Source organism: Serinus canaria, chromosome 5, assembly GCF_022539315.1.
Source record: "Serinus canaria isolate serCan28SL12 chromosome 5, serCan2020, whole genome shotgun sequence".
Taxonomy (NCBI): domain Eukaryota; kingdom Metazoa; phylum Chordata; class Aves; order Passeriformes; family Fringillidae; genus Serinus; species Serinus canaria.
The window spans coordinates 17,119,657-17,147,294 of NC_066319.1; the positions used below are offsets into that span (position 1 = coordinate 17,119,657).

Genomic DNA, 27,638 nt, shown 5'->3' on the forward strand with positions numbered 1-27,638 from the left:
ACTGTTCCACAACAAATATGTGAGAGCACAAAACCACACACAATTTCTGAAACACTCCCTGTAGTTGTTAATACTAGAAAAGATGAACCCAAATTTTGATTAAAAAAGGGTTCATCTGCAGGGTCAATTAAAACAAAATGAACAGATAGGAGAAGAAGTCTATAGGCAAGATTATTAAAGCAGTAGAAGCAACTCTGCTCACCCATCCCTTTTGGGAAAGGTTTAAATGACTCTTATCTCCTTGGATTTGAGGGAAAAGCAAGGACAGAATCAATAGGATAGCTATGGCTCTTCTGGCTATTTTAGATAGATTTATAACTATTTGCAAATTGCATTAAACATCCGGAATTTAGGACAGGAAACTTTTAATTTTCTTTCACAAATCTAATTAACTAAATGAATATGCTCCAAGCAATAGCAAATCCTCCATGTGCATTTTTGATTCTCATGGAACTGCAATCAGCAACAGGCATCCTCTCCTACACAGGCAAAGTGGGGGGCAAAAAGGACACTTTAAGTCTGCAAAGAAGGCTTGGGGTTATGAAAATATAACCTCATTTAAAAATGCAATAGCTGAGAGCTTCAGGGTATCATTTTTGTCCACAGCAGACATGCAGTCTGAGCAGTTTGGTAATGAGGACACAAGATTGGGAAGTGGGATTAGAAAACATCATTCAAACCAATGGAAAAAAAAAACCCCAACAAAAAACCAAACCCAAACAGACAAGAAGCAGACTGGCACTCAGAAAAACTAGTTGCAGCAGAGATTAATTTTTTTCTGCAGGAGCATGTCACCTACCCCACTACAAACCAGCAAGAGAAAGCTCTGGCAGCAAGAGACAAATTACTATTTGCTATTACTTTCATAATAATGCCTACAGAGCCACCTCTGTTTTGCCCTGATACATAATTTATAGAGGGGAGAAAAATGCCACCCTTGAAATTACGTTGGCCCTGCAGTTTTTAACTGTCAGAGATGATTTCTTTGAGATCTAATTCGTGATTTGCAGGCTTCATTAGGTTTTCCCAAGTAATTTTAAACTTAAATCACCATTGGCAAATCCATCATTTATTGATAGAAACATTAAGACTCTAATGCAGTGTGACTTGTGATGAAACAAGATAGGAAGGGTTTAGGATGGAAAGAAGTGCTCCTTTTTGCCACAAAAATACTGCTTCATCAAGAGGAAAAAAATCAGAGGAATAAAATTGGTTTTTCTGTCTCCTGTCACTTTGAATGATGCATGAAGAGTTTTTTAAGTTGTTAAATTATCTTCTAAAACTTGGGTAAGGCAATACAGCTCATCTCAAGAAGAAGTGTAAGCTTTCTGTTTTCTTCTTGTTTACAGAGGTATTGTAAGGATGGGGTGCAGTAGAACTCCATCCTATGAAAGGCAAGGGAATAAACAAAGGCTTGCCAAAGCAAGTAAACACAACAGAGAAGCCCAGATATTTAATCCCTCACCAAACTGAATCCCATGATTCTGGCTGAGGACATGTTGAAACAGGACAAAGATGATGATTCTGTTTTGATTCTGTTTTGATGATTCTGTTTTGATTCATATTGAAGGATTTAGTGTTTAATTATTCTAAACTTCACCAAGTAGATAGCTTCCAAACAAACAGCACCCAAGCACACTTTCCAGGGGCCTGTATCTATCTGATCCTACCACAAAGAATCTCCTTCATGCTTTGCAGCCCTCTCCCTTCCATGCAACTTTCCACACAGTCAGGGATTTATTGCTTTTTGTATTCCAGACAGCAGTTCTGTTTACTGCACTTTATTTACCATACCATTTCCCCCTTGTCCAGCAGTTACTGTTTCTGGGCACCCACTTTGAACAGATGTGATAAATAAAGCATTTCACACACAAGTGACATCAGGGCAGCTCCCAAAGAAAACACAACTCCAAATGAGGTGCAAAGCACTGTTGTCATGGAAAGGTGGGTGATGCACAAGCAGAAGTCCCTGCATCTTCTTACCTGTGGCAAAGTGAGGCTGTGCCACAAGAGTTAACACTTCCTGCCCACAGAAAAAATAAGAAAAAAGGATGAAACAGAGCTAGAACCCCCTGCAGTGCAACACAATGCAACAACATGACAAATTAGGAATATTTGATACAATTTAAAAATAGAGGATAACAGGGTTCCTCTGTCTGGGAGTTGCTCTCTGACTTCAGTGAGGTTGTTTCACTCATGATCAAGAAATGACTGGCTGGCTGCTAAACCAGATTTTACCTGTTTTAGAATAACTACCCTCATCACTTTGAGCTGCATGGGTATTTCTGTGACTTTCTCATTTATTTTTCATATATAAATAATGAAAAAGAATATATGAGAATAAGAATATTAAATAAGCTGACTGTAATGCATTTTAAATAAACCTACTTCTTCCTTTTTTAGCTCTAAATTAAATGCAAAGTAAGCACCTCTCAAATGCTTGTGGCTAAATTTACCACTGGGAGCTTAATGGGTGTGCTGATGAAACATTTACATGCACCTGTTTTGGCCATAAAGAGAAAAAATTTGCACATTCAATACATTCAGCTTTACATCCAGCCTCTCCTCTGCCATGACTGCCTGCTTAATATGGTCAAATGAAAGATTAAGTGGGGAAAACTGGAAAGCTTCAAAGTCTGGACTTTAAAAAAAAAACATTTTCAGACACTGTTTAGGCCACCACACATGAGCTGAGATTTATGAAGTTCTGCCATTCACATTTCTATTCTGTTTCAATAAATGCTATTATAAAGTTTTCAGACTAGTAATAAAAAAGCTATTAATGTGTTTCCTCCACGCTAATCAATTCAATATGGGGATTGTGATGTTAACACTACTTTACATTACTGCCTTCATCATTTCTCATTCTTCCAATATATAAAATAAACAAAAGGGTTTTGGCTTCCTTATAGATTCATTTTTATCTCAAAGTGAAAGCTGTGTGAGATTTGTGGCTTCAGACTCCTAGGTGGTGATAAGCTTCTCCTTCCTTCCTCTTCTCAAACTAAATATATAAAGAGAGTTTAACAAAATTAATTGCAGCATTCACTGTTCATGAATTTCTATGCTTGTGTAATTCATTTCCTTGCAGATAGTGAAGCAAAAGGGGATTCTCTTGCTGCCAAGGTTACAGGATTCATGAGTCAAGCCTGCTCAGAAGGAATGGAGAATAAGTAAAGAATCCTGCTCATCACTCCTTTCACTAGGGGCGAGGTTTTAATTGCTTTAAATAACTTGGGGCCATGGGATTGCATTCCATAGGACAGAGGGACAGAACAAACGCAGCCAGGAAAATCCTGAGCAGCCATTTCTGCCACAATTTGTGTAATGTCTAGTAAGAAACATTACTCCCTGCTAGGGGACCAATCACATTCATATTCATCTCTAGCAAAGTGTAAAGCCCCTCATTCAATCCCTTCAACTGCTACTCCAATCTTCGACCCAGGCACGAGGCAGGAAAGGCAGAACAGTCTGTGCTCCCTGAGAAAAGGCGGCAGCATAAAACCTTTTATCCCCACCTATCCCAGTGCCCAGAGCTGCTGACTGGAGAGGTCACAAGAGGGGACTCATCCCTCCCCAGGACCATCAATGAAGCCTGGGGGGTGAGGTGAAGCCACAGAGCACTGCAGGGTCAATCTGGTGCAGAGCAACCAACTCACGTGCAGGTGCTGAGTACACTGATGAGAAATGGCTTTATTTGCAGGAAAAGACCTATACAGCCACCCTTCCCAAATCCTAAATCCCTTCCTGTACATTCTGAGACAATCCAGGTCTGAGGAGGGATATTGGCACGTCCAGAAAGCAATGAGCACTTCCTGAGTTTTCCTGGATTTTTAAGTTAGAAAGTGGAAGGACAATTTAATTTCCTACTTCATAAAATGCAATCCATCTTCCATTCCCCACTCACTTTTATAAAAATCTGCTGAGATAAAAGCCTTGTTTAATTTATTCTTTCATTTCAGCTAGAAATGGATGACCAGTTAAGCCAGCAGTTCCTGATAAAACCAAGGAAGTGATCCAAACCTACATGCTTAATAACATGAAGGCATTTTTAGTCTCTATGTACAACCCTATTCCAAGGGCAATATGAGAGGCTCAGCACTGTGGTCACAGGACACAAAAAAGAGAATGTTAAGATTCATTTTTACCCAGGGAATTCTTCCCTTGTGAAGCAAGCTGCTGCAGTGGGCAGTGCCCTGAAGCTCGTGCCACCACTGTGCTGCTGTTCAGGGTCACTCCACCTCAGAGATGACTTGCAGACATGAGAGGGATTCTGGGCACTCCACACCCAGCATTTTCAGGAACTCTCAAAATTCAAGCCTCTCTGAACTACCTCCAAGCAGGTCAACAAGGGGGAGACACCCAAATCACTCTCAGCTTAAAACCACATTTTATTATGTAGGATGTACTTAAGCATCTATCAAATATAATTTTCCTTTAGCATTAATTTTCCTCTTTATTCGACTTGACCACAACTTCAAAGAGCACCTAGAAACTGCTTAAAAACAACCTCTGTAACAAGTGTCAAATGCTTTCTTGACTCCACTTAAATCTGTTCAATCAGAACAAAAGTTATCAGAGTGCAGCCTAAAATTCCCACTAGGAAATTGTTTCAAGGACTGAAAGTGAAGCAGTGGGCAAGCCAGAACTGACATGGGGACCTCTCAGTGTCCTCTTCTCTTGGAAGGTTAGAGACACTGCAAGCTTTCAGAGATCAGGACTTGATCCTCTTAATTCACACAATTTAAATTGTGGATTCATAGTAATAAGCTGAACAAGGCAAACAGTCTTTGAGGAGAAAGAGAATAATTCTGTGATGGAAGAAACATGCTTCAAGTACTGCATCTCATCTGCTCTGTTTCTCAGTCCCTAAATGTGCCACTTTTCAAAAGAAAATCTATATGGAACAGGACTACTCGACACTTCTCTGATAAATTAATCTCCCCTAGAAGTCTTTATATGGCAAAATACTTTGAAAGAGTAATACTGGAATCCTTGAATTAATTGTGCTGTTAAAAAAAATATATTAATGAGATGTATCAACTCTAAACATAAAAGCTGTGGAATGGATGAGGACTTATCAAGTGACCCTTACAGACTATATCACTGCATGGCATCCTGCTGAGGCCAGAAAAAAGCTCCACACACAGTCTGTGACTTAAAATATTCTATTAATCTGCACTGAAACTGGTTCATAAACACATGTGGAAAAGGTTCATGTCCACCTCCAAACCTGGCTGTTGGCATCCACCTGATACACAGAACACCACAGGGACCACACATGGGCAAATTCACACCAGGACAAACCACAAGTCACTTGAGAGTGTCACTCCAGCCTCTCAGGGAAGAATAAAGCTGCCCTAGGCACACAGCAAACAGGTTTCCTCCAAATGGCCAGCTATTCCAGCAGAACATTGCTCAAAACATGCCTGGAATGGCAGAGGAATGCCTTTGGATCAGAAAAGTCTCTCATACCTCTAGATCAAGCAGGGAGTAGAGCTGTGCATCTCAGAGCCTGATCCAATCTCCTCAAAGAGCTCCACAGTAATGTTGACAGCTCTGAGGTGTCCAAGGAGTGTGCTAGGAGCTGCCCTGGATCAGGAGCAAGGAACCTCAGGAATCCAGAATCCAACTCCTATGGAATTGGCATGGTCCCACTGATTATGGGAAAGCAAAAATCCAAATTCTCCATTTCACCATACACAGCACTAGCTGATACTTAAAGATGAATACAAAAATATAAACATAACCAATCACAAAATCTAATAAACAAGCATGTGGAAAAAGGCTATATTAAATCCTCAAAAATTCCAGCTTGATGTGGAATGAAGTCTCTCCCTGCTGCCCCCTTAGCAGTTTGATCTCAAGCATATTCTAGGAATTCAAAGTATTTTTTACAAAGTAATTCCAAGTAATTGACAGTCAAAGCCTAATTGGAAAAGCAGTCATTTCAGGATCACTGAGGAAAAGCTTGAAGTCGCATGTTCAATTTAAACTCAAATGTTCTCCTTTTGTTTAATCACTTCAAACTTATGGTATGCACCAGTGGGAGCATTTTGTTATTGGAAAGCTTTTACCATTATATGCCTTCAACAAATTACCATAAAACCAAAAAAATGAAGTCAAATGGTTGGTAGATATGCAGATTTCAGATACACTCAATTTCCATAATTTCTGTGAAAAGTGATAACTAGTTGCAGCAGATGCCCAAAATTAATACCCAGAATGAGACAAAAAGGCTGAAATGGGAGTGTTAACAGATAAATATTTCATCTGCTCCAGAATATGTTGTGCCCTGACAGGCACCACACTTGGGATGCTGTTTTGCCTGCACAATGATGGAAAGTTCTGAACAAGAAATGCCAATGTCATACACAACAAGAGAGGCTGGAGAGTTCTTGAACACTGGAAGAGAGCAAATACCTCTCCTATCTTCAACATGGGCAATCAAGAAGATCAAGGAGCTTGGAATTCTGACCTCCATCCCTGGGAAGGGGATAAAGCAACTAATCCTGGAAACCCTCTCCAAACTCCTGAAGGACAGGAAGATGACTGGGAGCAGTCAGAATGGGTTGACAAAGGGGAAATCACGGTACAGTTTTCCAAAATATGGCAACCAGCTCTGTGGGTGAGGGGGGAGCAGTGGATGTTGTTTCCCTTGCCTTCATACAGCTTTTGACACCTGTAGCTCTGCAGAGAAAGATCTTGGGGAATTTGTGGACATTAGATTAACCATGAGCCAGAAATGCACTCTTGTAGCAAACAAGGCCACTGTGAGAGTTCTCCAACACTGCAAGAGGTTGCCCAGAGAGACTGTGGAGCCTCCATCTGCTGAGATAGTCAAAACCCAACTGGACACAGCCCTGGACAGCCTGCTCTCACTGTTCCTGCTTGAAGAGGGGTTTGCACTACCACATCTCCAGAAGTCCCTCCTAAAATAAAGAATTCTGCAATTCCAAACCTTCACATGGATGCTGCACAATCATTGAGAGCATGCATGGAAAAGCCAAGTTGCCACAGCAGAGATTCGGAAATTAACATCCAGAAAAATGTATATTTCACTAATTCAATTTATTTTGGAAACATGTCATCTTTCTGTAGCCAAAATCCAATCAATTTCTTATCAGATAACAGCATCCCAGATATTCTGCATCACAAGATTAAGACGTTATGTTTGAAAACAAAACTCCCTGATCATTGCAGCTTCCAGGCAGTGGGATCTCCTACAGCACTGGAATACATCATTCCACACACTCAAGTGAGCATTATTTGGATCACTAACTTGGGAAGTGGGAAAGAGATTTAAAAATACTAAAATTGAGGATAATAGCTTCATGAAAAAAAACAGGCAGCTCCCACTGACTTAGGGCAGGATTTTGCCATGTACAAAGTGGTGACTTGTGCATTCATCCTGTGCTGACACGTGATACTGCATATAAACTCCTAAAAGGCTTTAAAGGGATATGGCAAAAGTGATATCCAGCAGCAGTTCCAGTGTCCTAGTCTTACTGATCACCTCTCACTTCAGCTCTCACATGCAAACTGACACCTCCATGAACAGAGCTGAAAGAGAGAACACTTCGGGCAGGCAGTGGGAGAAGAAATCCCCACAGCTCTCAGAGGTAACAGGCAGGATGAAAGAGCTGCCCCTGCCATCTGTACAAAAATCAGTGTCAAAGCCAGCACCAGCCAGGCTTCCAGCAGAACACCCAGCCCCAGGAAGCCACACCTGGCTGCTGAATGGTCACCTGCAGTGGTGGCAGCAGCAAGAGCACTCTGCTGACATTTACTTAAATATCAGTCCCACTTCAAGGTATGCAGTACATTCTCTCCATTTTCTTCACAGTCCTCAAAAGAAAAGATTTTTTCTTTTTTTTCCCTCCCAAGCTGACTGAAAAAAACATATCTTCTCTTTGTTTGCACAGACCCAGCTGCTTTTGTGCCAACTACAATGCATTTCCTATTCACAGAGAAAAAGGTGGACCTGAAAGAAATCTTACAGGACATTTCCTTGGGCATGCTTGTTGCAAAAAGAGGGATGTTGATTCTATTCACAGCTCTTAAATATCCCTGCAACCATTTTGATTAATGCAAATCTTGTTTCAACTCCTTTGGTCCTGAATTTTTAAAAGAAAAACTAGATGTCTTGGGTGATAAATCTGACAAACATCTGGTTCTTAATCAAAATCTTACATGCTTTGTGACTTTCTGCTTTCATTATATCTCTGGATAAAGACTTTCAGTAGTTCCTCAAATATCTTCAATGATCTTTTGTATCTTTTCCATTTTGCTTCATTTACATAATTTACCAATTTAACATGCAGTGCAGTTTGCACTTCAATATGCCCTTCAAGGTGACCTCTGAAAAGGTCTCCTAAATGCTGAGGTTAGGACTTTGTCAACAGAGGCAACATCAGCACTGCTGAAGGAGATGACCAGATCACCTGTATTGTTCTGCTTTCCTGTGGTTCAGAGGCAAGGTGCAGATGGCAAAAACGTCTGGGAGAACAACATCACCCTTGGATTGTGGCAGTTAAGTGCAAAATGGAGAAAGCAAGGATGTAAAAACATATACTGTGGTATAACAATTCCATTAGCTACCACAGAAATCAACTCATTAGGAAATTGTATCAAAGACAATTAGTAACAGGAGCAGGGGAATATTTGGGTTTTGACAGGAACAGCCTCTTTGAAAATTCTCTTTTCTCAGGGACACTTTCCCTGCAATTTAAAGGCATGGAAGGGGATACACAAAATGACTGCAGTACAGTAAAGTGAATTAAGATTGTGCCATGGTTAAAACAGTTTTTGCACAAGCCTCACTCATTGCTAATGCCAGGACACTGCAGCAGAATTGTTTTATATTACCATCATCCAAATTATCAGAGGCACTGTACATGTCAAGTAAGAAATGTGTGCACACAGAAAACGTAAAATAAAGCTCTTACTCTGTTCCCTGTCAAGACATATCCCTTTACACAAAATCTACTCTATCCTCTAGGCTCAGGCACTTCCTACCAGCAAATCAATCAGGGATTTTGTTGCACACAGATTCAGGGAGCCCAAGATTCCAAATGATAAAAGATTATTAGTTCATATTAAACATGATTTCAGCAAACAGGCATCAATGACCATTGATTGGTAATGACTATTGATTATGCTGCTTCTGTAAGTCTGGGGAAGAGATTTCAAAAGTTACAATGCCTGGTGCCCAGAAAATCACTAAATCTCCTTCCTTATGCCTGAACTTCACAGCAAGAATTCAACCCACAAAATTATCAGTGGAAAAGACTACACCACTTACAGTGCAGCAATATTTCCAATGAGAAGCCTTGGACATATCAGGGAGTTTGGGTAATACAAATTCCCTGAGCATGATTTATGGCCTGAAGTCAACACACCCCAGCCTGAAGAGAACCCAGAACAGGTAATGGTTTGGAGCTGCTGATCAACAGATCCCTGTCTCAACTAGGTCACTGCCTGCCACTGCTGAGTTAAATCAAAGGAAGGAGTTGAAGAAACCTCAGCTGCAAATTATGCCTAATAAAGTGGTCAACCTAGCTCATCACTCTTCAAATGCAGCTGACAAATTCAAGACAAGGACTATATGATATTGGCCTGCTTATAGTCTGATAACACAAAAAGTCATCTTCCCCTCTCTTTTTCTAATATGCAAAAAAATGCTAAGCATTTAGTTTACTGTCATTTTCTAATGTTGCCTGATATACATTGTGACACATCAATGAATAAAAAATGTGCTGTCTGTTTCAATATACTACCTCAGTCATCCCTCAGCATTTGATGTTGCCTGTATTTAAATGCCTAAAGCTGCCTTAATTATTTATTTTATCACCTTTCTAAACCATTCCTTTCTCCCTTCTGCTATTCTTCCCTTTGTCAAATAAAATTGTTTAAAACCAGTGCCAGAAGAGAAGCAGGCTGGGGTCAGTCACCAGCTACAGCTGATGTTGATGAGGTGTGTGTAATCCAGTGCTGCTCCCTCCACCTCTGTCAGTACTCAACACAGGTGTGCACTCAGTTCCAGATCCTCCCAGATGCTGAAATGGCTTCTTATGTGACCACAAGTTAGTCAAAACTGAGTAAAAACCTTTCTTGTGGAACAGCAAGGTCCCATTCAATTAATTCAGACATGAGAGCACTACACATTTCCCAGGATACATTACACACTCAGGATTTGGCTTTTAACATCTCTTCTCCCAGTCAGCAAAAGCAGAACTGAACTACTCACCTCTTGTAATGCCCTTTAAGGGATTGATGGAAAGCACACAGATATGCAAGCTATTTAAAAACCACCACTACTGTATGCCAGAGTCCTCCTTGGGAGAAGCTGGTTAAAGACCTGCACCACTTATATTTTTTCTACTATGAAACCTGAAACTTGAGGTGTGGGAAACAGATCATTGTAAAAGTGCTCCACAACAAAGATATAATTTGACATCCTCCTGAGATCATGAGTCAACCTGCAATTAAAGATTGCAAACTAGCAAGCAGGAAGGCCAATCACATCTCTTCCTGGTGTAGATTGATATATTACCAAATACTTATCAGGAAGCCCTCAGATGGATTTAGGGATGTTAGGAAATAAACGATAGATCCGGTTGGCTTTAGGTCAGGCACAGTGGCAGCAACAGCTGTGATTCATCCATACTGATAGGGGAATTAATATCCCAGTAGCCAGGGTGGAGGTCAGGACTGTACTTCTCCTGAGAAAAAAGCACTATTCCTGTGCAGTGGGACACTGTGGAAAATACTGAACTTACTGAAGTATGAGCAAAAATCCATAGAGCCAAGGATGAGGCACCCACCTTCATCTTCATTACTGAACTCAGCCAAAGTAGGAAGACAGGAGGCATAAAGAGCTGGCAGGCTGCTGCATTATCTGATCTTTACAAAGGGTATTTGTGTTAGGCATGGAGCTTAATTTAGGAGAGTTTGATTTTCCTTTCCCTGCACCTATTCCCCTGCTAACATTTTATTCAAGAAATCAATTAGGCCTTGATCAACCATTGATCGAGAGTTCCCAACGGGGAGCCCTAATGCATTTTATCTGCAGCCATTGTTCCTAAATACACCTACTTCTGAGCATGCACTTAATTCTTCTCATCAATACTGTGCTATCCTTCAACAAGCCTGTTAATAACATTTTGGAAGTGCACTTTCAGTGAAGTCCTACTTAGACAAATGAATTTGTGAAACTGCCAGGATTTCCTTTGGTGTGTTTGTTTTTTTCAGTCTCACAGGCAAATAGATTCCATGCCCCTCATCCCCTCCTGCCTAAAAAAGGTTAAAGTGATGTGTTGGAGTTCAAGATACTAAATGGAAAGCTGTTCAGAACAAATGGAAAAAGCTAACCAATTGTGCTTTAAAGCAAGCATTCATTATTTTTCACTACATTCCTTATGGAATGAAAGATGTGATGCCTCTTTACACACTCCAGAATTCTTCACCATCATTAGCTTTTCCTAGCAAAATTTCTTTTAAAGACCCATAAGGTGCAAATCAACTTTAACAAGACTTGTGCATATGATTAAATCAGTCACATGGGCTCAAGCATGCACTTAGGTTATGTGCTGAACAGGGAGAGATTTAAACCTATGCCTGACTGCTTTGCTGAAAAGAAGCCAAAGTAAATTGGCTATAATTAAATTCTTTTGATGAAATTTCTGCAACTCCCTATTGTGGGACACCAGTACTGAAATGCTAATAAACTAGTTAAAATTAAGCTTATTACCAAGTAAAATAAACCACAGAGACACTTCAGTCTTTTCTTACTTTATACCACCATTTATATAACATTATTTTGCATTAGAGAAATAAAATACTTGACCAGAGCTAAAACATCTGACTCAAAGAGCAGTAATTGCAGTGCATCACCATCCAGGAGGCAATCTATAGATTCCTGCACATCTGCCTGCAATGCTGCTGCTGTTGATCCTAAAAACCAGCTTTTAGCACTCACTGCAAAACCCAAATTCCAGAACACTGCCAGAGAGCAGATATGTGCCAGGAACTGCTTGATTGGTGGACTTGATAATTTTAAAGGTCTTTTACAAACAAACCAAATGGAACTTTAACTGGAAAATAAAGCAGTAACACACAGACTGCTCAGAAACCATTGCATACATATGCCAGGACTTGCACAGCCTCACAGAAACACCAGGCAGAGTTCAAATTGCCCTTGTCCTTCAGAGATCCTTCCCTGCATGCTGACAAGTGCACACACCAGCCCCACAGATTCTGTTCTGAAATCATCTCATCCCTGCACAGCAGCAAGAACAGCCCTGTTCACTGTGGCAAAGGAGGATACAGACACCCAATAATTCTACCACCAGTCAAGAGTGCCAGCAGTGAGAAGGGGATGGTGTAGGGAAAGGCAAATGCTGATGGAGAAACACTGCTAGAAAAGGGCCATCTGACTGAAGAGTGATGCAGTGACCATTCTGCCAGTTGTGCAGGATTTTCCATGGCTTATTGTTTTCCAACAACTTAAGACCATCTCTAAACTGCATAGAGTTTGGGTGATCTTGTCTCTCCACTTTAGGCTCTGTTTCCCCACTTTCAGCAATGTTAACATGCCCTGTGTGTGCATTTTGGACAGCCCTGTGGGCTGTGCTGACTGGGAACATGAGGCACCTCATTACCTGAGGAGACATTTCTGCTGCACTGTCAAAGGCAAACATGGAAAACTTTTAAGCTCTCTTGACAGAAGCCCAATGAGAACAAGCTTCTGCAGTAGACTTGAACTAAACTTTATTTATGAATAATTCCATCAGGTTTTTGAGAATCCCTCCCTCACACCAGTGAGCAGCTCAGCAGGATCTGATCATTTCTGTGAGCAACTGCACAAGTGCAGAAAGTGGAAGAGATTCTGTTTTTCCCATTTTCTAAAGCCAAATGTTTAAGAGGTGGTGAGGGCTGAGCTGTATTTGAAATCATATCCACTAAATTCCAACCTGCTGTCTTTGTATGGGACAAGGCAAAATATCAATCAGAAATTAAAACAATTTTCAATTTCTTTTCAGAAACAAAGCAAAAATGCATCAATCTATAGAATATATTTTTTATAAGATAGCAGCAAAAGCTATATTGGAGCAGCATGGAAAACAAGAACATTTCCACACATTTCATGCAAAACAGAAGTAGCTCTTATTTTTCTTTCCTCTGGGGGCTATTCTGTGGGCCATTTTCAACACAGCTAAGAAGGCATGGAATTTAGGCTGTAATTTTCACAGGGACCCAAGTGAGTTAATGGCCTAATCTTTACTCATCTTAAAATTCTCATCTTAACTTCAGGTTGCCAATAGCAGTAACTGCTCCCATATTCAAATATCATAGTCAGTGATTCAGTGCTTTTGTTCTTTCCTGACTTATGTTACTTATGTTTCATGTTATGTTTGACATTTAAAAATAAGAAAAACAAAACAAAACAAAAACCCAACAAGCCTCCTCCTCTCCCCCACCAAACACAACACACACAAAAGCCAATCCCACATTATGGCAGTTTAGTTACATTCTTTCATTTGTGGGTATTACATAGCTCTGCCTGTAAATCATATAAAATGCAGACATCTACTGGAAAAAACCCACCTAACTAAAGCTGCAAAAAAGTAAATATGGACTTTTCTTTTTCTATGCTTCCAGGAGAACCATCACAGTAAAAATAAATACAGACACTAAAACCAGGAGGATTATACAAGTTAGAACTGGTACAAGACTGTGCATTTTATTAGCATAATTTACATTCTAGCAGGATCCAATATGGTGTTCAGAAATAGGAGTATCCAACCTCTGACACGATAGGGCTCTGCTGCTTTCTCCTTATCACAATAAAATTAAGGTTAACCCTCTCAGTACTCTGTGGATCTGTTATAAATACACAGAGAGCCTCATATAGAAATGTCAGACATATAAAAATGCCAAATGCTGCTCTCCATTGATGGAATCTAAACAAAACATACTAAAGAGAATATTCTGCCTGTAGCAAGGTAGCCATGCACATAACCATCCACATGACTCCAGAAATGTCACTGGAGTTTAGACTGCCTCAAATGGGGGCATAAATGTAGCCTGAAAAAACACTGCACTCAGAGTGGTAACAACCTGCCTTAGCTCTCACAATCACACCAACTCCATTCAATACCCAATCTCTTGGGCTGCCACTTCTAACCTCAAAAAATTAAAAGCCACACTTTAGGAACTTTTATATGAATGTGTGCAAATGCCAGCTGGAGTTTCCAGGTGCCTCAGGGGCTCACACTGAGCTGAAGCCTATGAACCAGCCCCTCTGCTGCTTTGGGAACAGCCAGGACAAAACAAAAGGGCTACAGGTTTTTCCTGACAACCATCCTACAGGAATGCATTCCATCACAGCCCATATTCACTTCTGCAGAGGTCACAAGAGTCATATTCTGCAACACAACTAGTCAGGACAGTTGGAGGAATAGTGAACAAGGTGTGAGCTGAGGCCCTGCCAAGGAGACCTACAGGGCAGTTCCACGAGACAAGGCACTACCCCTTTTCCTTCCTACACTGTGGATTCCTGAGCTTTCTCCAAATGCCCCTCTCTTCACAATATCACACTGGATAGCCAGCTCAGAGAAAGAGTTTTCAACTTCAGGACAGCTTTTATCTCATTAGATCAAGATGAACCTTTATCCATCAAAAAAAGAAAAGATGACATCCTGGGCAGAAGATCAAGTTGGCTGCTCAAAAGCTCAGAGCAGACCAAGTCACTAGAATGAGAGGCAGAGGCAATTTTTGGGCTTCTCCCAAGCTGACAAATGAGAGCAGTTGAGAACAAGTCAGTTGAGGCTGGTGTGAGCCCTAGCTCACCTCCACAGCTGCACACCCTTCCACAGCAAGTGAATAAAAGCCCTGTGCCACCACAAAACTATCTGTGAATGGCTGACAAGAACTTTTGCCATGATGTTTTTAGCAATTAACACAGTAGTAAAGCAACAGCCCCAGCAGTGGATAGAGAGAGGCTGCTTCACAGCCTGGGTGCCCACACACACATGGATGTGATCACACACACATGGATGTGATCACACACACATGGATGTGTCCACACACACATGGATGTGATCACACACACATGGATGTGTCCACACACACATGGATGTGATCACACACGCATGGATGTGTCCACACACACATGGATGTGATCACACACACATGGATGCACACCCTCCCTGTGGCTGGTGTTGCTCAAAGTGATCATCTCCAGAGTGATCATCTGCAGAGTCCTTTTCTCCTGCACACAAAACCAACCTTACTTTCTCCTGATGGACAGGTGTCAGTGTACAATGTTCATTCACTGATTTCCAAGGATCTACATTAACTGAATTACTGGGGTGGACTTGTCTGGGTTCACTATTTCTCATACATGTGGCAATATTGTTTTTCACATCAGGAAAGCCAGCACACAAACTCTAACCATGCTGTATGAAAATATTAGTTTTAGGCTGCTGCTGGTTTATTTATTCTGCAATAGGCAGGACTGCAAGTGTAACACAAACTATTGATTTTCTCAGTATAAGATTTAAAGTCATACAGGAACATTAAGAGCCTCAAATTTGATCATCTGCAATACCCAGACTACAGCAATTTGTTAACTCAGTAAAACTGCACTTGAACTGGAGCCCATATTTTAGACTCTGTTTTGATCTTACAGACAACTTCAGGGTACTACCTCCTGCAGTATGGGAGCCAGAGGAAAGTTAATTTCCTGATCTCTTTATTAACAATCAATAAAACCCACTGCAACCTTCTGATACTTTTTTACCGTTTTAACCTCTGAAAAGTGAGGATGAACATTCTCTGTGACACACCTGTCAACCTAGCAGCACTGACTGCTTTATGGATAAAAATACTTCATTGGTTTCTTTTCTTTCCTCCACAGCCACACATTTATTAATCTATCAGCCTCAACACCAGCCAACAACAGGAGTTCTACCAGATAATGACTTGAAATATAAGAAATATTTATTTTATTAACCTAATCCAAAACATTTTCATTTATTTCTTCTGGGTTCAGGACAGGTCTTTATTTTAGATCTGCCATTATTTTAGAAACTACTATAATTACTCTTTGTAAGATCTCCTAGGCAGAGGATCTCTTTCCTTTCCCACACTGAATCTAGGTTGTTTCCATAATCCCTTTTCATGACAGCTCTCTTCACCTTTCTTGCACTTCTCATTATTTCTGTAACCAAAACTCAACATTATGTTCACAGTGAGGCACATCTGTTATACAATGATATGATAATATTTTCTAACTGATTTTATTTCTAAACATAACCAAGGGTTGTGTTTGGGTTTTGGAGGCCCATTGCATATCAAGTAGATGCCTTTACTCCTGTATGATGTGTAGCTCTTTCTGCCAAGAGCTGACAAGTAATTCAGGCTCCAATAATGCATACAAGAAATTTTAAATTGTCCCTTCCACTGTAATTACCTGGCAAGCTAATTCCATGTTCCAGCTACAGAATGCTATAGAACCTTGCTCTTTAAAGTCCTTCAGAAGTGCATCTGACAATCACTCACTGATACAACTAATATATAATCACTCATATCACTAATATACTGCTAATTATATTAATAATTAATGTATTAATGAACACAGTGTTGTTTTCGGTTTTGGGTTTGTGGGATTTTTTTTTTTTTTTTTTTTTTTTGCAATTGTCTTTCCATTCCTAAAGAAAGTGTTTACCACTCATGTACCTGATGAATGTTAATTCATGGCAAAATTTTGCCACCTTCCCTGTGATTATTAAGTTCCCTCAGTCTTCAATTGTAAGGGACTTTTGATTTTGATTGGATAAGCAGGTGGCATTTAATTATGCCCTTGTTTTGGATTTATTCATGTAAGATTTTTTTAAAGAAAAGGATAAAGATAATTCAGGTAGGCAATATTGCCTGTAAAACTGAAGGAACAATGGTCAAACACAAGGAAAATGTGAAAGCATAAACAAAAGCTGTGTTTATTGAAATTTCATGCATTTACCCTGGCTTTCCACTACTCTAAGTACACATGTGCTGCTAGGAGCAGTGTGGAAAGATAATGAATTATTTGCCTTTGCCTGTGCTGAGGACACTTCCTTTTTAACAGTATCAATGTGGCTCTTAAACCATAAACATATTTTTAAAAATCAAACTCATTCTGATGGCTATCTCTTCCTACATGCTCCTAGTAAGGTTTGTTGGCTTCTTCGCTTTTTTTGTGGGGTGTTATGGTTTTTGATTGTGGGAATTTCTGTGTGGTTTTTGTTCCCTCTTCTTTTGTTAATGATAGATGCACTTGGCAGTATCTGTGACCTTGAGTTGTACACTTGAGCAAGCAAGACAGCCCAGTCCTGCCAGGCTGCTTATGCATTCTGAGAGAGCTCCTTCTGAGAGGAGTGTCTCAAGGAAGACAGAAGCATGATGTGCATACCAAGCCAAGTGCTTCATGATTTATTTATAGGGAAAAGGGGCATATAAATTTGCTGAAGGGGAAAGAAAAATGAAGAATTTGACTTACCTTGTCGGTGTAGACGAAGAACAGAATCACAACAGTGAGCTCCAACAGAAATATAATTAACAGCATGATAAAAAACTGTCAAGAGAAGAAAGGACAGTGGATAAAACAAAAGCAAAAACCATCAACATCTATTTCAGCTTTTTCTGGATGCACAGCAAGTAAATTCAGCAGATCATGCAGAATGGGGAGTGGGAGTCATACAGGCAGCAGGATACAAAGCTACTGCAACTGAAAAAGCAGATAAAGGACTAGTGAGGGAGCACCACAGTGTCTGGGCATAGGCGTGGCTCATTTATAGCACTGGTTTCAGTAGTACCAGTAGAGCTTACAACCCCACCAAGAGCAAGCCAGTGCTCTCTTTGAGAACAAACCTGCAGGAGTCTTCCCATGCTAGGTTTTCTTTATTTTTTTCCCCACTGGATATTAGTGATGATATCCAATGATATCCATGAAATCCACAGCTTAACTTCCCACGGCAAGAGAAGGTAGCCTGGGCCATAAAGTCACAGCTCCTTTCAAGGGTCATTGTGGGATCAAGGAGGAAGTGAAAGGTGCTACCAAGTTAGCTTTATGAGCAGTTTCAGAGAGCTACACAAATCACCCATGAGTTTCAGGTGAAAGGGGCTGATTTGTACTGAAGGCATCAGCAAAGTTGGGCCACCTCTCTTTCTTCTCATAAGCCATGGAACTGCCTAAAACCCAGAAGTCAAAAGCTCAAAGGACTGGATAAAAAACTTTTAACTCAGGGATTTCAGGTAGGTTCTTTAAAGCCCTCAGCTCTTTTTTGACTGACTTCAGTGAGAGGAACTGCTGGCAATGCCAAACACTTCTGGGAAACTACACCCTCTGCTTTTGTTACCACACTGCATGGGTCTGCAGCAGCATCCATAGAGCACTTGCAGACTCCAGAGTGAGCGCTATCAGAGCATTAAATGAAACTGAGTTTTGCATAGATAGGTAAAGGAGAGAGTAATTTTGGAAACTTTTTAGGCTGAGGCAAAGGTCTGGCTCCCTATAACACAAAATTCACACACTTAGCAACCTGTAAGGGTGGAATTCTAATACTGAGCAACACCGGCTTAATTGGAATCCCATCCCCACGAGAAAAACGCAATTACTGTCTCTTCAACCACAAGGCTGCAAACCTATAAAAGTTTAATAGCTACTAAGCCTTTATCAGAATTTCTGCACTGCCTGGTAAGCCAAAACCAAACCTTTGAACCCATGGATTTATGTGACTGAATGGAGGGCAAAAAGTCACAAAGGGGAAAATACTTTTCTTCCCTGGTACAATTACTGTGTCTACAGAAGTCATTGCATTTTGCCCCATGAATCTTAAATTATTTTGAGATTTTCATCACCAGTATTTTCACACCTGCCTGACCCTAATACTGGATCCTATTACTGCCCAGTTTTGAATCACAGACCTCATTTATGCCCATGATCCAAGCTGATTTCCATACCATTACCATCGAACACTGACCTTCTGTATGGCTTTGCAAACCTGTCTTGGTGCAGCTTGCTTATTTTTTACAATTTTTGCCTGCTGCCTAGCACTAACTGAAACAGGACAATGCATATCCCTCTTTGCAAAGATGCCCAGACACTTTGCTCTGTCTATTTGGCTGCAGAGTACTTTTTTTCTCATCCATAAAAGCATCACTTTTCCAAAATGTGCATGCGAACACCATTTTCTCCCTGTGAAATTCCCTGGCATAGACAGGATTGCATGAGACAATTTCTAGAACAAAGGAAAAAGACTGTTTGTTACCCATTATATACAGTGATCAGCATTTCCTACCACAGGACCTCAGTTTCATCAGCTTATCAATTTGCCAAACCTTAATTGTCTGTGCTGATAGATTCTGCGCTTGTTTCTGTCGAAAGGATAAAAGCTTTTGGAAGAACGTCAAAAATAGCACTCCAATTACTTCTAAGAATGAAGCAGGGCAAAGTATCCTATTCTTCCCAGGTTAAATTTCTGGTGCTTTAATTTGGAATCCTTTCATACTGCAGTGTTTAGAGCAGGGATCTGACACAGTGCAGCTCCATTTCAAGCACAGAAATTTCAGCCTTTTGTCTTACCCAGCTACGAATTGATGCTGTGGGGATGTTATTTGCTTTCAAGAGTCTGAATTTCACACATCACAGAGATGAGAGGGCTCAGCAGCTTAAGCCTGCAAATCGTACACCCACATGCTCACACACGACCAGACAAGCCACAAACCATCCCACAGATCTTTTCTGCTCCTGTGGTGCCTTTCTGCCATCTCCCCAAAGCCAATAAACTCCAGCCCCACTTCACAGGACATGGCCTGGAACAGGGGGTACTCACAGGAACTGGAATAAAACTTAGGGATCTGTTTTTCCTGTGCTCTCAATAAAGTTTTTCCTCCCTACTCTGCATGCAGCATCATGCAGAGAGTACAGATGAAGCCAGGGAGTGACTGCAGGAGAAAGGCTACTCCAAGTAAGAACATTTTAAACAGCAGATGGAGAATGGTTTGGCTTAGGATGTAATCTAGCTACAAGTTTTAGAAAAACTGGACCTAGAAGCAGCAGACAAGCAGCAGGAGACCCTTGTGTACATGGATACCCAGGAGGAATGAGGCCTTTGAGAGGATGGTGGCCTGGGGAGGACCCCATGCTGGAGCCATGGAAAAAAAAGAGCAAGAAATAAAGAGTGGCCATAAAAGAAAAGCATCCTGTGCTGATCCCCATCCCCACTGAGTATAATGTGCAGGGAATGAACTGGAGACTGGCAAGGGGGAAGGAAAGGTGTCTGGAGGGAAGTTTCTCAAGAGGAGGTGTTTTCTCAAGTAGGTCACTATTTATTAATACTAGGATCAGTAATTAAAATTGTATCTTAATTGGTAACAAATGCAGTGAAATTTCACATCTCAAGAGTATTTCCCCCTTCAACACCAACTCTGCTAAAAGCTACCAGCTTCAGGCTGGAGCAGAGAGCTGCTCTTGCCAGCTGTGCCATTGTGTCCAATGAAGGAGGCTGGACCTTCTGGCAGGACCCTGACAGTGCTCCTGCCTTCCTCAGGTCATACTAGAGAAATAGGCATGACTCTGACATCAGCAAAAGATGCTAAAATTGTGGAGTTGAGCACTCAAAATTTAAGAAATATCAGAATAAAAATCATCTCAGTGATGGCTATGAATCATGTCTAAGTCTTTCCCTAGACTGAGAGGGTCCTCCAAGCTGGGAATTTGGTTTCATGCACTGCAAATCTTGAAGCCATACAGAGAACTGAAATTAATGTACATCATTCAGAAAGCCAAAACCTAGATAAGGATTATCATTCATCTCCACAGAAAAATATTTTGGTTTTATATAAAATACAAAGTATCTAATTCTATCTTTTTTTTATTTTTTTTTACATTTGGAAGCACTGACAGAGGCCACATGGCTATATCACAGATAACTAACAAGTACTAAGAACCCTCATGTGTGCAGACAGTAGAGACCTGTGCTGTATCTCATTACAAATGTTAATTAAGTGAGCTCAACCTCGACACAGAGGCTTCACACTCATCACCTGGTAAAAGTCACAAGCACATGCATGTCAGCTCATCTCTGATCCCCCTTCTAAAGAAGAGCTGTGCCTGAACCCAAACCAAAACCTTGGAGAGCAGCAATCAAGGCTTCAGCCTGTGCTGGCTGCAAAGCAAGGCTTGAACACTGCAGCACATCCTGCTCTTCACCAGACTACAGTGCAGGCATGGACACAGGCACAGCCTGCTCCTCTGGACCACAGCACCTGCCAACAACAGGTCATTTTCAGATCCATCCTCAGTATCATCCCTAAGGGAATGATGTCCAGTCTGGGGCCAGACCCAGCTTGGCATACACCATTCCAATTTAGAAGGAAGAAACATGAAACCACTGAAGGCTCACAGCACTACACCCCCAGCACACCTGCTGGAAACTCACCCCTGCTTTTCAATGGAGCTCTCTCACTGTGGTGATAAATACTGAGAAGAATAAAATTGAGTTTTGTTTGGTTCACTGGGGCTGTAGGCTATTGGTATAATAAAGATTTATGCATGGAGAAACAACAATCCCAAAGCAAAGCATTCATGTGAAACTCCATAAAAAAAGATTAATCTGACCTTGTACAGAGAAATGCTTTACCATACTACTTGTCAAACAGTGGGATGCAACCCAGCAGAGGTTCAGTGGAGAGGTCCCTGCTGCTCAGCTTTTCATAAATTACACCTGAAATAACCCCACAGAAGCTTTGATGAGGAGGGAGGTAAGGTAACACCCTTCTGTCTACCACTGCTGATTTCCAATCCCCAAGAAAACTAAAGCCAGTTTCTCAGCAGCTACCTTTATATTCTATAAAGCCTTTGACTTTCCCACAGATTGTCATTAAAGGTGTATGGAAAAGGAAGTATACAACTGCTACCAAACCTACATCATGGATATGCATCACCCTCCTGCTGTCAGAGAGAAAAGTCTGCTGGAGGAGAGGAGGTCCCAACTTTCAACTCCATTCCCATTGGATCTGTACCAGGCTTTTGGCTTGCTTCCAGTTTTGTTCATTCAGGCTGTTGATACCAGCTGGAGAATCAAGAACTGTACTCTGTGTACATCACTTAGAGCATGTTTCCATTGCTCACACAGGCAGAGAACAAGTTAATTGCGTTCCCCCCCAAAACAAACAGGGTTCCCTGTTTTCTCAGATGCTACAGACACTTGTCTCTCTGCATGATGACTGACATCACACTCCAATACACAGGATTTGGTCATCTTCTTCCCTACTGCCTCTCCCTCCTCAATCTTCTCAGCAGAGGGTTCATGTTGCTCAAACTGCCCATCTCTCCATGTCAGGAGTAGCTGACCTTCTCTCAGTCTCCCAAAGGCAAAAGTGACCCAATACAACAAAAACCAAGGTGTGATTGTCTTGTTAGCCTCCTAACACTTTGCTGTGAGACTAATTGTGATACAACTGATGGCAAACTCCAGGCTGCTCTGTGTCCACTGCCTGCTGAAGTAATGCTTTCAGTTTGATGGGGGGCTGTCTCAGAAGGGGACAGTAGGATCTCAGTGTGCCAGACCTGATTCTCAACTTAGCTCATGACAGGAGACAGAAGCTTCTTGCAAAAAATTACTCAAATCCTTCTCAACAAACATGAAAGCAGTAAGAAGACCCGAGAGCCAGCTGTTTCTTTTGAACAGTGATACGTTCCAAAGCAATTTTCAAGTTCATGGCCTAGCAAATATATTGCTTACACCAAACTGCATACAAATTAGTATAACCTTCCTAAGAAACTGAACAAATAACTGCAACAGAGAGCCTGTGCTGCTTTCCATCACATTGAAACAGCCTGCAAGGTGGACAGCTGGGCTTATTTTCTGACAGACACTATGAAGTACAACACATGAGCTGGCTCCTGCAAAATGCTCCAGCAAGGTAACTGCCCTCCACCTGCACCAGATCCCAGGATGAAGAGACAAAAAACTGGAAAATTTACAGCCAGTCCTTCCTCTGTAACATTAACTGCACGTTTGGTAGGTGATGACAGAAATGATACAAGCATTTTGCATTTTAGTGAGGCTGGATTACCAAATCCTCACTGATCATCTTTAATTTCAGTGCTACATTTCACTTCCTAATGAACACACATCCCAGTAGAAGAAATTACAGACAATTCTTTGGGGTAAGATAGTTGGTAAGATAGCCTGGAAGGATTATTAATTTGTCTGCCTGGTCCTGATGTGTACATATATAACTTTTGATATAACTTTGGTGCTCAAGAATGAACCAGCTCTGGCTGCTGTAAGACAGAGTCTCTCAGAATCACAGAAACACACACAGGGTGTCAGTGATCTCAGGTTCAACCCCTTCCTAAAAGCACAGTCAGCTGCACAAAGCTGTACAGAGCTGTGCCCAGTCACCTTAGGAGCATCTCCAAAGATGAAGATGGATAGTCACCCACAGACTCACTGGATACCTTTTTCCAATACTTGACTATACAATGATAAAAAAATAACAAAAATATTCTGCATCTCTAATTGGAATTGCCTTTGGTTTTAACCTATGCCTGTTACCACCTGGATCATCCCTGTGAATCCTTCCAAAAGTTTTATTTTCCTTACATTGTACTACAAGGAGTTGAAGACATGAATAAAATATACTCCCTGCTTTAATTTAAGACAGAACAAAGCCAGCTCTCTCAGCCTGTCCTGGCACATTATGCACCCCACAATCATCACAGTGGCTCCCCACTGGATCCCTTCCCTTCTGGTATTCATGTGTTTCTTCTACTGGGGAGCTTTAAATTGGGTTAAGCACTTTACATGTAGCTTTTTCTTATTCTGGAAGAAGGTGTCATTGCTTCTCCATGTCAAGAAATGTAAGGGAATGTGGGGCTTGGAATGGTCCAGAAAGACCCAATTACTGCATTTATAATTGAGACAAAGGTATATTTGAAAGATCTCTGCTTGATTTTTAGATTGTAATTTGATATGAACAGAAATACTGTCAAAGGTAACCTCACATTCTGCACATATCCTTCCCTTCTCTTCTCATCCTATTTTAATACTGAGGGTGTCAATAGTGTCTGTCCTTTTTGAATAAATTATGTCCAAACCTTTACCTCCTGTCATGGAAAGAAAATGAGCTCTACCCCTGCTGAAACCAGGACACCTAAAAACTCACAGAGCTCCATTTTAAAGTCAGAAGAACTTAATGTATTTTATAGGAGCCACACTTTGCCATGCTGCTGAAAATTTAAAGTTTTCCTCACATTTAATATGCTATGTAATTTTTCTATCACTTTATAATGGGTTATATTATTTATATTTAAATATTATTTAATGGATTGAGTGAAGAAGTCTCATTACTATGGTTGGCATTGTTAAAATCTTTTGTCTTCCTGCAGAAGTGTAGAATCTCCATGCCCAACCTAATTATGACAACAGAAGCATTGACAAACTTTGATGCATTAGTTGAGCACCAAAAAGGGTAACACTGTCAGAGGTTCTGAATACTATAAACTATTGACAAATTTACTGCATATTCCACACTTTGCAAAAATTCAAGCCATCTAAAAAAAAAAATCTGAATCAATGCCACAATTGCCACTGAAATAATGAAAAAAAAGAACTCCAGGTACTGGAGAACAACCTGCTCTTTATATAGGTCCTGTATCTTTGCCATTGTTGGCTGTGGCTTTGTAAGCAGAGGAATATGAAGTTCATCCTCAAGCACTTTCAGACTTCCCAGAATAGCTTTTTAATAACATATTGGTACTTGACTTTTACAGAATAAAAACTCACATGGTACAGATTTTGCCAGCACTCAAAAAAAAAACCCCAATGAAACTTTCTTCCACTTTTGAAAGCAAAAGTGTTCAATGTATCAGTAGCTCTCACAAGAAGTTTGATTTAACATAATTCCCTGAAGGCATCTTGATATATTAATAGGGACTAGGAACATTACAAAAGATTCTCTTTCTTTCTTTTTAAATTTCCTTTGGTTTTCTTTTCTAAGGTACTGAGCAAGGAGAGGAGAACAGAAGAGAAAGTGCAGTGGGAATTGAACTTAGAAGTGACTTCCTCTGCAGCCTGGAAGACTTGTACAGAAAAAGAGCAGTGAACAAGAAATGACAGGACAGTGCCCAGACTTCAACAATAACTGGAATTACAGTCAACAAAATCCCAGTGCATTAATCTACTACATGAACTTCAGAGCCAAAGGGAAAGGGCACTTTGTTTCTACCATTTTCCATCACAGTGGATTTTGATTACACATCCCAGTAGCAAAGGATTTGCTGACACTTGGTCTGAACACTCCTTTTGTTAGTTCCATGCACTTGCTCCTATTACCACTCTTTGCAGCACCACAAATGCCTCCTATCTCTCCACAGCATTTATACTCCTTGAATATTTGAGGATTTATGCTCCCATCTGAGCCCTCTCTCCCCCATGTTGTGCATATTTAGCTCTTTAAGTACTTCCTTGGAAGTAAATCTCTTTAGTCTCACAATCATTTTTTCAGCATAAAGATGATAAGTTTGCTCATAAACTGTAAAAAGGCAGTAATGTATATGAGCAAACTCACGAACAGAAACTCCATTATGTAAACGTCATGTATCTAAATTTGGTTCATCAGCTATTATTCTCTGAAAGCCTTAATGGCTAATTCATTCTGATTGTGACAAAGCCTTTCATGCCTTATGCCTGCTGGATATATAGTACAGCTCTGTTTATGTTTGGGCTATATATTTTGTGAATGTGCAAAAACTCCTGCTGATCAATAAAGCTCAAAGAAATCTGCAGTAATTATTTCTGGGAAAATATACAACATATGCAGCCTTAGCACATTAACAGTGTTTCATTTTAGTCTCATTACTGCTTTCAGTTGGAATCATTCAGTCTTTCTGCATTGGGGAGTGAGAGTTGGGAGCCCTGGTATTCCCACACTATGCATCAAAGGATTTTAAGGGGCATTTTATGACATCTCCAGTATTTTTTTCATATTATTTTCAAAAACTGACTCAAAATCGATGAGGTGTCATCAAACAGTAGCTAGGTACCACTCTCCTATCACAACAGAGGGTGGGTGCAGGCCCTTGAGCAGATCACAGATTCCTCAGCACTAATAAAGGTCTTGCTGCCCTTTGATTTTTCTAAGGGTTGCTTCATTTCCTCTGCAAACATAATGCAAAGGTGTGACATGATCTAGTGTGATTTTATACCAGTCAGGGGACAAACTCATCTTACTTGTGAAGTATGAGTGGATGAAGAAGAAAATAAAACATCAGAGCAGTTCTTTCAAGCAAAGCAGCTGCTTGAGTCCATCTAGCACAGGTAAGGGATACAGCCAATACACCTAAAAGGCTCTGGCTTGGGTTTAATCCAACCTCCTCCATCTATGGAAATGCCATACAATGTTCTTATCCAGGAGTGTCAAAACAGTGCCTAGAAACTGTGATGTATGTGTAAATGAAGGAGATGTGAGAAGAAGATGGACAAGAAGAAAATAAAGGACAAGGCAGAATATTTTGTCTGTATTTAAATCCTACTGCCGGTTTTACCCCCAGTTTGGGATTCTCAAATGTGCTACACAGAAGCAGCTGCATCAGATGCACGTATGTCAGTCTTGCAGTAGCTTAAAAAATGAAGAAGCAGGCAGTGTGGCCTATCTAATTCTGCCTTTTAGCTGGTAATTCTGAGGGTCTGAAATATCTATAACATCAAATCAACTCTGGCTGTACCTTGTGTGGCATCAGTGATTTACACAAACCAGCTTCCATTTCTTTACCTCCTGAGTTACATTTTTCTGAGGTTCAGGTAATTCTACTCCTTATAGAAAAAGAAATCAATGTTGCTCTTCATTTCAGGTTGCATTACTAAGGTGGTTAAAAATAACAGAAGAATGATTGGGAATAAAAGCACACACGCTGCTTTACTAAGCCTATTGTGTTCTATCCAAGGAGATAATCTTATTATTAGAGAAAATAAATTTTTGTTTTTGCTCAAAGGTGACATGAATGTCTGAGCTGGCAAGGAACACACAGGTTACCTGCCGTTTACTTTCAAAATGGGAGCAATTCTGTTGTCTTTCAGCTCTTGCAGATGATCCTAGGTCTGGATCTGGAAATGGCTCAGAGCCAGGCTTCTTTTGAAGAATCTCTGGCACATGAGAGTTGGTTGAATGCTGAGACAAAAGATGGGAGAAGGGACACTTTGTAGGTGACAGGAGAACTTGAGCCTGCACAGACTGCCAGATATTGCTAGTAGACTTTAACCAACAAGGAGTTAGGAACTCAAACACTGATAGCCATTTAGACAAACAGATTAAATCTTCACCTGATCTAATTTAGCCCAGCTCCCCTGACTCCTGCAGAGTGTGATGCTGCCACACTCTATGACGGCCATGAAGCAGTGTCTTGGCACTACAAAAGGAAAGGGGGACATTAGGGAAATGTTCTCCCCTGACCTAACAGACTCCCCAGGGAAGTGGGTCTCCAAGCCAGTCAGAGTTCCTGGAGGACACTCTCAGTTGCATGGTTTATTTTAGTTAGGTATTCCTGCAAGGAGCAGGTAGTAGGGCTCAATGATTCTTATGGGTCC

At 40.7% G+C, this 27,638-nt stretch overlaps 1 protein-coding gene across 4 annotated transcripts in view; it reads right to left on the reverse strand.

The window, feature by feature from the left end:
* TSPAN4 (tetraspanin 4) overlaps positions 1–27,638 on the reverse strand; it is a 417,843-nt gene that overhangs the window by 36,365 nt on the left and 353,840 nt on the right. For all 4 annotated transcript variants that reach the window (XM_050975744.1, XM_050975742.1, XM_050975743.1 and 1 more), the window contains one exon: positions 17,543–17,617. In XM_050975744.1, coding sequence (XP_050831701.1) covers positions 17,543–17,617 — 75 coding nt within the window. The remainder of the gene's footprint in view (positions 1–17,542; positions 17,618–27,638) is intronic.